General features: G+C 39.1%; 1 protein-coding gene across 6 annotated transcripts in view; it reads left to right on the top strand.

Moving 5' to 3' along the window:
* Positions 1-14,080, top strand: part of LOC106874154 (testis-expressed protein 2) — a 38,715-nt gene that overhangs the window by 11,775 nt on the left and 12,860 nt on the right. For all 6 annotated transcript variants that reach the window (XM_089339979.1, XM_089339974.1, XM_089339977.1 and 3 more), the window contains exon 2: positions 12,198-13,470. In XM_089339979.1, the coding sequence (XP_089196105.1) occupies positions 12,232-13,470 (1,239 nt within the window). In that variant the 5' untranslated portion in view covers positions 12,198-12,231. The remainder of the gene's footprint in view (positions 1-12,197; positions 13,471-14,080) is intronic.

Below are 14,080 nucleotides of genomic sequence, written 5' to 3'. Positions count from 1 at the left end.
AATTTGCTGTTTTACCCTAACCCTATCACCGATAGAATTGTTTCAGAATCGTTTGTTTATGTAGTCGGCACTTAATGTATATCGGCTGAATGGACGTCAGTGATTGGTTGAAATTACAGAAATACGACAACTTTAACATGGAATAACTTAGGGATTTCTTTTTTTTTTAAGAAGACTAAGAGAAAAAGATGTTTTATATGACACATTCTACCAGTGTTCCAAGTTTCAAAGTGTTTCGTTAATGAAAAATGTGGCCCCCGTTTTAAAAAAGATCCGAATAATGATATGCTAGGCTTGAGAAGACCTGTCCATCTCAGCAGAATTAAGGTTCCATCAATTCATCTTCTCACACTCACTTTTCCTTCAGTCTTCTGTGTTACCCTATTTCCTTCCTTTGTTTCCCCTCCACTATCTTATAACCTCTGTGTCCAACTCACTCCTTATCTCTTATCATCTGTCATTATTCTCACTCGACACACTTTTCTATTCATCCACTTTCTCTGTTCTTCCACCATATTTCTGTCTCTCATATTCACCTTGTACTTTGATCTCACATATCTCTCTCTCTCTATCTCTCCTCCACCAGGTGGGCATACCATTTATTCACCACTTCAACAAAACACCTGCTCCTGTCCCTCAATCCCGTTTTCTTATCCCACCATTTTATTTGGGGAGCGAACACAGATATGCATAAATATATACATATTCAGGCACAGGTATGGCTGTGTGGTAAGAAGCTTGCTTCTCACCCACACAGGTCCTTTTTAAGTGGCACCAGCACCAGTGCTTTTTACATGGCACCTTGGTTTTAGGAACTCAGTTCTTTAATGGTGGGCATGTCTTCTGAAAAATAGCAATGTGCCACATATCCAAGATGGGCTCCCACACAGTTACCATCTGCCAAATCCACCCACAAAGCATCGATCGGTCCTGGGCTATAGTAGAAGACACTTGCCCAAGAGGCTGTGCAATGGAACTGAACCCCAAAACAACATGGTTGCAAAGAGAGTCTCTTAACCACATAACCATGCTTACACCCATTTTTATCTCATTACAAGTTTAATTTTAATTAACATTTCTTGATTGACTAAGGCCAAATTCCTCCCACCATCAGATCCTGTATACATCCTTGTCACACTACATGTGGAAAAGCTATACTCCTGTATACACATTTTGCTTACATACACTGAACTTTTTTTTCTCTTTTTCTCTTTTGCTGGATGAAGTCTTACTTTGTGTCTATAAATAATAAACAGCTCTATTATTTGAACTGGTGTAAAGTCCAGATAAGATAAATAATCACCCCAATTTCTATATTTAATGATAATAAGAGTTAAACTTCTTTTCTTTCTATATATATATATATGTATATGTATGTATGTGTATATATATATATATATATATATATATATATATATATATATATATATACACACATACATACATGTGTGTGTATGTGTGGATATATGTGTGTATATATATATATATATGTGTGTGTGTATATTGTATAAGTGTGTCTGTAGATAATAAAGTACTTTGTTAGTTTGAATACTTTGTAATTATTACGCGTAAATTTCCTGATTGTCTACCTTCGTTATGAATCGGCTGTTGTTTTGAAACTAAGATAACTGAACTTTCTCTATTGTCTCAAGTCATGTGTGTGTGTGTGTGTGCACGGGAGTGCTCTGTGTTTCTGTGCGTGCATGGGAGTGCTGTGTGTGTGTGTAGGAGGGTTCTATGTCTGTGTGTTAAAATTAAAATAATTGGGTGACAGAAAAAGTATTGTGATAGACAAGCATCATTTTGTAACATATTGTTTCTGAGTTCAGAGTTTTAAGAATACATTACTATCAGTGAGTGGAGGCGCAATGGCCCAGTGGTTGGGGCAGCGGACTCGTGGTCATAGGATTGCGGTTTCGATTCCCAGACCGGGCATTCTGTTTCTTCAATGGAAATTGTTTTGATGTGTCGCGACACATTTTATGCCATCGGTCTGGGCAATGACTTTCCCAAGATGTCAAGTTAAGCTGTAGAAATTTTAGTGACTGCTTCACCTTATCCTTATACCAAAGGATAGGTCTTCCTTTACCACGGAATCTCTCTACTTGTTAGCCTTACAAAAGAGACGGTCATAGGATCGCGGTTTCGATTCCCAGACCGGGCATTGTGAGTGTTTATTGAACGCAAACACCTAAAGCTCCACGAGGCTCCGGCAGGGGATGGTGGCGAACCCTGCTGTACTCTTTCACCACAACTATCTCTCACTCTTACTTCCTGTTTCTGTTGTGCCTGTAATTCAAAGGGTCAGCTTTGTCACACTGTGTCACGCTGAATATCCCCAAGAACTAAGTTAAGGGTACATGTGTCTGTGGAGTGCTCAGCCACTTGCATGTTAATTTCACGAGCAGGCTGTTCCGTTGATCGGATCAACTGGAACCCTCGACGTCATAAGCAACGGCGTGCCAACTAAACTATCAGTGAAAGCATGTGGCTTAGTGGTTAAGATATTCAGCTCGCAATCATATCGTCATGAGTTCAATTCCTGGTGGCACGTCGTGTCCTTCTGCATGTCACTTTATTTCACAATACACCAGTCCACTCAGCTGGCAAATATGAGTTGTGCCTGTAATTCATAAGAGCCAGCCTTGTCACATTTCTGTGTCGCACTAAATCTCCCTGAGAACTATGTTAAGGATATGCACGTTTGTGGAGTACTCGGCTGCTTGCACGTTAATTTCACAAGCAAGCTGTTCCATTGATTGAATCAACAGGAACACTTGTCATCGTAACAGAAAGCGTGTTCAGTTATTATCATTAATATACGCAATCCATCCATCCATCTTCTTCCCCGCACTAGTCCTGGGGATGTTTTGGTGGTAGAATCATCATCAGACGCTCCTCCGTAGCGTCCTACCAGAAGTGACCATCATTACACTTTCCGGCTGGAATCCCAAGCATAACCAACTGAGACTATGGGTATCATCAAACCATCTTGGTGTTGGTCTACCTTTAGGCCTCCTACAGGCTGTGAGATTAGCCCTCAAGCACCTCCTGCATAGGATCCTATCAAAATTCACCATGATCACACTTTCTGACTGGATTCCCAAGCATGACCTGTTTAGAATATGGATACCATCAAACCATCTTAGTCTACCCTTAGTCGGCTCATCTTTGGAATGAAACTCACTACCTCACAATTGTGAGCCCCCCCCCCCCCCCCCCAACACTCTAACCACAGAGCCATGCACTTTTACATATAATTTTTATTAATTCATATTGTTTTGAATTAATCGTGCATTATCTCATAACTTAAAAATTTTGATGAAGTAAATATTGTTTTAGTTTTAGAATGACACTGTAGGATAGGTGTGAGAGGTAGGATCTGGTTGGTTTGAAAATATAGTAGGCTGAATATTTTGTCCAGATATGGCCAGTTCAAATGCAGAAAGTTTAAATTTGTCCCATGCCTCAGTGATGTTCCACTAACATGCAGAATGCTTTGGGAAGAATTTTTTTTTTTTTTTTGAGAACCACTCTACTATATTGTTAGGGGTGGAATTGTTTTATTGTCTCTTGGTTGAATTTGAATTTTGAATGTTAACAAATGGTCCGAGATACTTAAAGACATTTGTTTCTGCTACTTCACTGACTGAGAAATAAGCATCAGTGAAACATTGGTAGAAATATCGGATAAGATAACAAAAAAAAGTAGTACATGGTTTTTATCAGATTTTGTTTACATTTATAGAAGAATAAAAATTGAAAAGCAAAATACAGCTTAATGGTCTTAATTATGAACTAAAATCAATAATTTGTTAAAAGCTGGTTTAGCCATATTTATTTTAAGAGAAATAGAAAGAAAAAAGAAATAGCAACAAAAACAAAAAAAAATAGATAGAAAGCAGAATGATTTCTTGATTAGAAATAGACAAAGTTAGCAAGCTGGTAAGAATTCTTAGCATACCAGACAAACTGCTAAATGGTGTTTTGTCGGTCTTGTTCTGAGTTCAAATTTCATTCTTTTGTGGTCAATAGAATAAGTGTGCCAAAATAAGAAAGAATTATTAAAACTAGACAAATTTAGGCAGAGGAATGGTTGTGTGGTTAAGTTTGCTTTGCAACCCACACCTAATGTACATTGTTGTTTTTTTTTTTATTTAACGGATGTTAAATAATGATGATGGTGATCTATATATATATATATATATATATATATATCATCATCATCATCATCATCATCGTTTAACGTCCGCTTTCCATGCTAGCATGGGTTGGACGATTTGACTGAGGACTGGTGAAACCGGATGGCAACACCAGGCTCCAGTCTGATTTGGCAGAGTTTCTACAGCTGGATGCCCTTCCTAACGCCAACCACTCAGAGAGTGTAGTGGGTGCTTTTACGTGTCACCCGCACGAAAACGGCCACGCTCGAAATGGTGTCTTTTATGTGCCACCCGCACAAGCCAGTCCAGGGGCACTGGCAACGATCTCGCTCGAAAATCCTACAGGAGCCAGTCAGGCGGTACTGGCAACGGCCACGCTCAAAATGGTGCATCTCATGTGCCACCCGCACAAGAACCAGTCCAGGGGCACTGGCAACGATCTTACTTGGCTTGCCGGGTCTTCTCACGCACAGCCCATTTCCAAAGGTCTCGGTCCGTAGTCATCGCCTCGGTGAGGCCCAATGTACGAAGGTCTTGCCTCACCACCTCAGCCCAGGTCTTCCTGGGCCTACCTCTTCCACGGGTTCCCTCAACTGTTAGGGTGTGGCACTTTTTCACGCAGCTATCCTCCTCCATTCTCACCACATGTCCATACCAGCGCAATCGTCTCTCTTGCACGCCACAACTGATGCTTCTAATGTTCAGCTTTTCTCTCAAGATACTTACACTCTGACGGGTATTCACATTGACATTACACATCCAACGGAGCATACTGGCTTCATTCCTTGCGAGCTTACGTATGTCCTCAGCAGTTACAGCCCATGTTTCACTGCCATGTAGCATGGTTGTTCGTACGCATGCGTCATACAGTCTGCCTTTTACTCTGAGTGAGAGTCCCTTTGTCGCCAGCAGGGGTAAGAGCTCTCTAAACTTTGCCCAGGCTATTCTTATTCTAGCAGCTATATATATATATATATATTGAGGACTGGTGAAACCAGATGGCTACACCAGGCTCCAATCTGATTTAGAAACTCTGCCAAATCAGATTGGAGCCTGGTGTAGCCATCTGGTTTCACCAGTCCTCAGTAAAATCGTCCAACCCATGCTAGCATGGAAAGCGGACGTTAAACGACGATGATGATGATGATGATATATAGGTTATGAGTGGTAGTGGTGTCAATTAGACCCAGAGGTTTCAGGTAATGCTGAGTAAGTGCTATGGGTAGACCATAGTTAGGCTCCAGGTTCGGTGATTATGCAAATAAGGGGTCCAACGTAGGTCATATAGTAGGATTTACTTTTCATAATGAGATAAAAAAACCAAGGCTGTGTATATTTTAGACCATTTATAAATAGGTCTTACAGCTATAAATAGGTCTTACAGCTATAAATAGGTCTTACAGCTATAAATAGGTCTTACAGCTATAAATAGGTCTTACAGCTATAAATAAGTCTTACAGCTATAAATAAGTCTTACAGCTATAAATAGGTCTTAGCTGTAAGACCTATTTATAAATGTTCTAAAATATACACAGCCTTGGTTTTTTATCTCATTACGAAAAGTAAATCCTTATATATATATATATATATATATATATATATATATGTATATATACATACAGGGTTGGCCAAAAGTCACCTGACAGTAAATCAAAACCATTTAATTCTAAGATTTATTTATGTTTAACCATTGAATGAATTTAATAAAAGCTTCTAAACATGAAACATCATGAAAATTGTTTGAACTGAAAACCTTGAGTGACACCATTTTCCCAAATGAATAAATACAATTGAATATTAAGTATTTATGGAATTTTGATTTACTGTCGGGCGACTTTTGGCCAAACCTGTAGACGGACGGACGGACGGGTATGTGTGAGTGTTTCGTGTGCATTACTGTCTCCTTGCCTCTGACATTGCACTCTGTAAAAAACATTTCTGGTCTTGGGGAAATATTACCTTACTTGGGAACAAGTGAGGGTTGCCTTCCTGGGCAACAGGTGGGGAAAGGCATCCGGCCATAGAAAATCTGTTTCGGCAAATTCTGTCTGACCCATGCAGACATGAAAAAGTGGATGTTAAAACAATTATGATGATGACACAGTAATCCATTTGTCTTCCATTTATTTATTGTGTCTTAAATCTAATAAGTCAATAAAGTAAGAATGAGAATCCCTTGGGAAATTCTCTCCTCCCTACGCTGATATCTGGCCACTTCATTTGACCCTTGAAACTATACACCACATCCTATCAACATGCAGACTACAAGCTGATGAGTGAGCCTCTATATGGTTGCCCTACCTGCTAGAAATTGCAGCCAAATTCCCTCAAACATTTCATTTATGCATTTGTGGAAGATTTGGTTGCTATTTCTAGTCGTTACCATCCCGTCTTTATAAGGCTGTATGAATATATGGACAACACTATTTAGTATCCTATATTAGATAATATTGCATAGGACAACATTATCTAATTTAAGACAGTATAGTGTGATCTGAGTAAGATTTGGCTGCTATTTCCAGTTGTAACCATCCTGTATTTATTAGGATATATATGTTTATTTATTAGGATGATGATAGTACAACGTAAGTTAATGTGTCCTTATAAAAAGACAATAGAGTATGATTTGAGGGAGATTTGGCTGCTATTTCTAGTCATAGGCTAATTACACGGAGTCTTCCTTATTGCTTCGAGTGTTTAGGAGTTTGTTTTTGCTGGAAAACACATAGATGGTGTTTGTGCCCAGAAAGAGTTAAAATGGTTTTGTGATGATATTTCCAGAGCTTTACAATATTGTTGTATATTTTTTGACAGCTATTAGCAGAGACATACTTTGATTACAAGTAGCCACTAAACTTTATATTGACAGATAGTAGCATAGAGAAGACATTCAGTCAATCCATGTGTGAATTATATGGCCTGGCATAATGGATTATTTGAAATGACAAAGACTTTATTACCTTGGAGACCAACACTATAGTGACAGTCGTTAGTGGTAGCTGTCAAACAATTGAGGTATTTTAGTAACCGATTAGAAGGAACATTAACAATATGTCTGGCTTTATTGACTATGAAATAATGTTATTTTTTGTAAAATATTTTATGTTATGGAACAGTTAAGTGTCTGGGCATGGCTGTGTGGTAAGAAGTTTGCTTTCCTCTTTCATGGTTCTGGGTTCAGTTCCACTCTGTGGTGTCTTCTATAGCCTCAGGCTGACCAAAGCCTTGTGAGTGGATTTGGTTGACAGAAACTGAAAGAAGCCCAGCAGAAACGTTAGCACGGTGGGCAAAATGCTTAGCCGTATTTCGTCTGCTGTTACGTTCTGAGTTCAAATTCCGCCAAGGTCAACTTTGCCTTTCATCCTTTCGGGGTTGATAAATTAAGTACCAGTTACACACTGGGGTTGATGTAATCGACTTAATCCCTTTGTCTGTCCTTGTTTGTCCCCTCTATGTTTAGCCCCTTGTGGGCAATAAAGAAATAAGAAGCTGAAAGAAGCCCATCGTGTGTGTGTGTGTGTGTGTGTGTGTTGACAACTGGTGTTGGTTCATTTACATTCCTGTAACTTAGTAGTTCTGCTGAAGAGACTGACAGAATAAGAATGAGGCTTTTAAAGAAAAAACAAGACATGTTTTTCATAGAAGGCTGGAAATGTGCAACGTTGCTTGTATGAAGGTGATGCTCATTGAAAACTATGTCTAGAAAAGGGTACAGATACACACACCATCATCATCATCATCATCATCATTTAACGTCTGCTTTCCATACTGGTATGGGTTAGATAGTTTGACTGGCAAGATGGAGAGCTGCACCAAATTCCAGTCTGGTTTGGTATGGTTTCTATGTCTGGATGCCCCTCCTAATACCAACCGCTCCAAGAGTGTAATGGGTGCTTTTGTGTGTCAACCCTCATGGGTGCTTTTGTGTACCACTGGCATGGATGCTAATTACGTGACACTGGCACCGATGCTAATTACGTGACACTGGCACCAACCACATTATGAAGAACATCCAACCATAAAAACTATGCCAAAGCACACATGGGAGCTTAACATGGTCTTCTGACTTGCCAGTTCCTGACAAAGCATAAAACCGATGTCAGCATGAAAAATGGATGTTAAATGATGATCATGATATATACATACATACAACGATTTTCTTTTAGTTTCCATTTATCAGTTCCTCTCATGGGGATTTGGTCAGCCTAGGGCTATAGAAGACACTTGCCCAAAGTGCCGCACAGCAGAACTGAACTCAAGACCACATAGTTTTCAGAAGCAAGCTTCTTAACAACACAGCCACATCTGTGCCTCCACACAGCTCTACACACACATGCACTCACACACACGTGCACACACACACACACACACACATGCACTCACACACACATGCACTCACACACACACACACATGCACTCACACACATGCACTCACACACACATGCACTCACACACACATGCACTCACACACGCATGCACTCACACATGCATGCACTCACACACATGCACTGTCACACACACACACACACTGTCACACACACACACACTGTCACACACACACACACGTTCTCACACTCTCACTCACACCCTCACATACTCACTCTCCCACACTCACACTCTCACACACTCACACACACACACTCACACACACACACACACACACACACATGCACTCACTCACACACAAAAAAAAAATCAGGGTAGTCAGGGTGACCGAATTAACAGGACAGCAGACAATATCCATAAAGTATTTAGTTTTAATACCTGTGGGTAAAACTTTATTTTTCAATCATATGATGGGGGAAATTGATAAAATAAACTCCACCAGCTGTTACCGTTGAGAAAATTCAGCGAGCTGTTCTGAGTTAGCTAAACAAATGAAGCTTTTGGTCAGAATGTCTAAATATGATTAAACTGTCTAAACAGGACTTGAAATTTGGCACTGAAAACATGTTGATGTATCAAATAGAATGAATAGCTTTCTAAAAATTCTTCCATTTGCTCTCATAGTTCATAATATTACGGTTTGATGTTATCAGCTATATTGCTTCTGTTTTTTTTTATATATATAATCGACTTTCTGTAAAAATGCAAACAAAAACTATTGATTTTTAAAAAAAAAATATTTATTTTTTTAAAAACATATTTATTTTTTTTTTATTTTATTTTATTTTATTTTATTTTATATATATATATTTTTTTTATTGTTTTCTCTTTTTTCTGCTTCTTTCCCTTCAAGTAATTTGCTCTGCTACATTTCTTATAAATCATCATGCTGCTATTCCTATAAGTGACTGGGTTTCAAATGAAAACTGAAAGAAGCCCATCACACACACACACACACACACACACACACACACATATATATATATTTGATATAGTTGCCCCCGTCAATTTCGATGTATGAGTGTTTGAAGGCTGAGGATTTAAAGAAAAAAAGAAAACAATTTTATAAAACAACAGAACAAAAGAAGCTGCATCTCTTTTGCGATGTATTCATGAATATAATTTGAGTCTGGGAATGGATTTTTCCATGAAGTCTCAATGGAAATACTGACGATTTTGATTTTGCCTATGACTGGACAAATGTGTCTATTGTTTGCAGGATATAATTCTTTTATTGTTCTGTTTCTTCAATGGAAATTGTTTTGATGCGTCGCGACACATTTTATGCCATCGGTCTGGGCAATGACTTTCCCAAGATGTCAAGTTAAGCTGTAGAAATTTTAGTGACTGCTTCACCTTATCCTTATACCAAAGGATAGGTCTTCCTTTACCACGGAAACTCTCTACTTGTTAGCCTTACAAAAGAGACGGTCATAGGATCGCGGTTTTGATTCCCAGACCAGGCGTTGTGAGTGTTTATTGAGCAAAAATACCTAAAGCTCCACGAGGCTCCGGCAGGAGATGGTGGCGAACCCTGCTGTACTCTTCCACCACAACTTTCTCTCACTCTTTCTTCCTGTTTCTGTTGTGCCTGTAATTCAAAGGGTCAGCCTTGTCACACTCTGTGTCACGCTGAATATCCTCGAGAACTACGTTAAGGGTACACGTGTCTGCGGAGTGCTCAGCCCTTTGCACGTTAATTTCACGAGCAGGCTGTTCCGTTGATCGGATCAACTGGAACCCTCGACGTCGTAAGCGACGGAGTGCCAACAACAGATTCAAAATAAATAATAAAAAAATATATTTTTGCATGGAAATTGAAAAAAAAAGTTAAGAGGTTAATTGTGTAAATAATTAAATAAATTAATCTAATTAATTCAGATTTCTCTGTCAAATGTAATGCCTATTCATTCACATTGTTTTGTTTTAATCCATGCATTATTTTGCAGCTTTGAGATTTCAATGGTGTATTTTTAGAATGACATTGTAGGTGTGAGAGATTGAATCCAGTCAGCTTAACCATAAAAACAAGTAGAATATTTTGGCCGGATTACATGCTAAAGGGTTATTATGGCAATTTCTGAACTGGTTATTCATAATTTGGTAAAAGATTTGTTTAAAACAAAGTAAACTAAACTAAAAAATATAATACCAAGTAACTTGCACGACAAGACCCCCTCGACTGAGGGGGGGGGTTGTTTTATGACAAGTATTGAGAGGTTAACTCTTCAGCATTTAAATCAGCCTTATCCAGCCCCAAATATTCTACCTGTTTTGTTTTCAAACTAGCCACATCTGACCTCTCATGCATACCCTACAATGTCATTCTGAAAATATACAATCACTTCATCAAAATCTCAAAGCTACAAGATAATGCATGAAAAGTAAACAATTAGATATAGGCGCAGGAGTGGCTGTGTAGTAAATAGCTTGCTTACTAACCACATGGTTCCGGGTTCGGTCCCACTGCATGGCATCTTGGGCAAGTGTCTTCTACTGTAGCCTCAGGCCGACCAAAGCCTTGTGAGTGAATTTGGTAGACGGAAACTGAAAGAAGCCCGTCGTATATATGTATATATATGTATATGTGTGTTTGTGTGTCTATGTTTGTCCCCCTAGCATTGCTTGACAACCGATGCTGGTGTGTTTATGTCCCTGTCACTTAGCGGTTCGGCAAAAAGAGACCGATAGAATAAGTACTAGGCTTACAGAGAATGTCTTGGGGTCGATTTGCTCGACTAAAGGCGGTGCTCCAGCATGGCCGCAGTCAAATGACTGAAACAAGTAAAAGAGTAATTGGAGCCAGGTGCAGCCCTCTGGCTTGCCAGCTCATGTCAAACCATCCAACCCATGCCAGCATGGAAAATAGACATTAAATGATGATGATGATGATGATGATAGCAAAGTTCCTCTGTTGTAATCGTCTGAAGTTCAAAGAACATAATCAAGACAGTATAAATAGTTAACTGTAATTAATCAGATAAAAATTCTGTATTATTATTATTATTATTATTATTATTATTATTATTATTATTATTGTTCAGTAGTTTTATTTTTATAACGTGCTTTCACTTCACTACCGAGCGCAGCTCTGTGCGCCTTGGGTATGTGCTGTGGTTTGCTGTGGTGCTCTTATGTTTACTGTATTGAAAGTGTTTTGCGTAGAATGTGTGCAGTACCCAGTAGTGCAATTTTCTGTATGTATTATTATTATTATTATTATTATTATCTATTCAGTGGAAAATACAGATTGATGGTTTCACTATTTCTTCTAACCACTTGACATCCTTATTAGTTTATATTATATTGTGTATGGTTGAAGATCAAAACAAGTTGTTATTGTACTTGGGGGTCATAAACTGTGTGGACTCAAGTGCCGACCTTGCTGACAAGCTCTTCTATTTGCTAGAAACAGCAGTCAAATCTTCCACAACTCACATCGCTATTTTAAACAATTCTTTATAATTTTGGCACAAGGCCAGCAGTTTTGAGGGGAGGGGGTAAGTTGATTACATCACCCCCCCCCCTCCAGTACTTGACTGGTACTTTATTGCATCACCCCCAGTACTTGACTTGTACTTTGTAACCCCCCCCCCCAGTACTTGACTGGTACTTTTACTTATATTTGTATTTCTTTTATATTTCCAGAGATGAAATTTTATATCCGCATTTCAAGAATGAAATGAGCTCTAAGTGGGAGCCAGTTTCCATTCAATTCTCTGCCTCTAAGTCAGGCTCAGAGAAAACAAGAAACAGAAATGCTTCAAGTACCAGCTTTCCCGTGAGGTACCGCTCGCTTGAAGATTACGACGATGAGGAATACTCCTTACTCACTAGCACTTTTGACAAGCCAGAGGAGAAAAATCGGAGGTCGTCCACTCTTGGGTCGAGTTCGATTTTGTCACCATCTAAAGTCACTTCGCCATCGACGTCGTCATTTTCATCATCCTCATCATTATCATCGACACCACCACCACCTCCTCCACCTCTCCCTAAAGCTGTGATTTCACCTTCAAGAACATTCACTGGAGATACACGGGATGATAAAAAGACACTTTTGGCTAACATCCGTGGAAAATTGCACAAGAAATGGGAAGAGCTTTCTGGCGAATCTGGCTCTAGCCCTGAAAATGAGAATGAAAAGTGTCCAAGCCCTCTTCGGAAGCAAAATTCTGACGAGAGCTGCGAGTCACAAAGTCCAAAAATCAATTCCAAATCTGCAGTCGTTGACTCTATCAATATGTCACAGGAAATTGAGCAAGGTGAGGAACTCACCGAAGACATTGTGCCAGACAGTTGGGATACAGATGATGATTCTGGTCTCTCAGAAAACTTGTTGGTATGCAAAACCTCTGACGGGACCAGCACAATCCAGCTGTCTCCACCGGCACGTTCGTCACGAATGTCTATTCGCGAAAGATTCCGTGGGAGTAAAATGATCAAAAACATAGTGGACCCGGTTCCCATAAAAATGTCAAACCTCCAATCAAAATCAAACCCTGAGGAATTTGTCGATAACGATGGCAGAATTTATTATGATGTTGAGGATGAGGAAAAAAACCAGAATCCGATGGTAAAAGATAACGATACAGTGACGGAAGACTCTGCTGTGAAGAATACTGCCAAAAGTGTTTGTAGAGATAGAACTATACCAACCCAGAAACTTCTAATCATATCTGTATCCCTATTTATCTATCTAATTACTCCCATGCCACCTTACCTTGCCGGTGTTATCACTGGCGCTGCAGTTACCTCAATAATATGGGTTGCCTATTTTTGCTTCAAGAATGCTTACAACTCTGCAAAACGAGAGGATCTTTCTACTAAGCACAATAATGCTTCCCTCTCTATTAGTCAGTTACCACCCCTCCTGGTACCAGAAATGAAAGAACCCAAGTTGGAAGATACCATTATTTACAAAGTAAGTTGTGTCTTTTGTTTTTGTTTTCTTATTTTTTGTTTTATGAAATGTGTTCTTTTTCTTCTCACCAAATAATTTGGGTAAAGGAATTATACATGAAAAAGGTCATAATATCGGGTTGTCTGGAAAGTTCGTGCCGATTTATAGTAGCTTACCTTTCGACTTATTTGCCATGAAACCACCTCAATTCTGGGAAGAGGGTATTTTCAAGTTAAAGGAAAGATGGAGACGCATTGTGCAACAAAATGGTTCATATTTGGCTGATTAAAAATGTAATGGCAAGTTTTTATTGACCTTTTTCTTTCCTTTAAAAATTGGCACAAACTTTCCGGACAACCCAATATTTACAGTCCACTGAGGAGTCAGTTTATGTGATTGGAATCAATGTTTCCCGTGAGCATCTGTCCTCAACCTTTCTTATGGCACAGATTTCTTCCATGCAAGACAATTTTTCCATAGACCAAGGGATCGCACACATAAAAACACACAATAAAGTGCATGATATGGAATTTAATTATTATATCTATATCACACACGCACACACATCAAAACAGTTTGAGTCAAATTCATTTGTAGTCTTGAGTTTCGAGCACAATGCCAGTCGTCAGCC

Source organism: Octopus bimaculoides, chromosome 22 (genome assembly GCF_046866305.1).
Source record: "Octopus bimaculoides isolate indiv1 chromosome 22, ASM4686630v1, whole genome shotgun sequence".
Classification (NCBI taxonomy): domain Eukaryota; kingdom Metazoa; phylum Mollusca; class Cephalopoda; order Octopoda; family Octopodidae; genus Octopus; species Octopus bimaculoides.
This window is presented reverse-complemented; position numbering and strand designations above follow the sequence as displayed.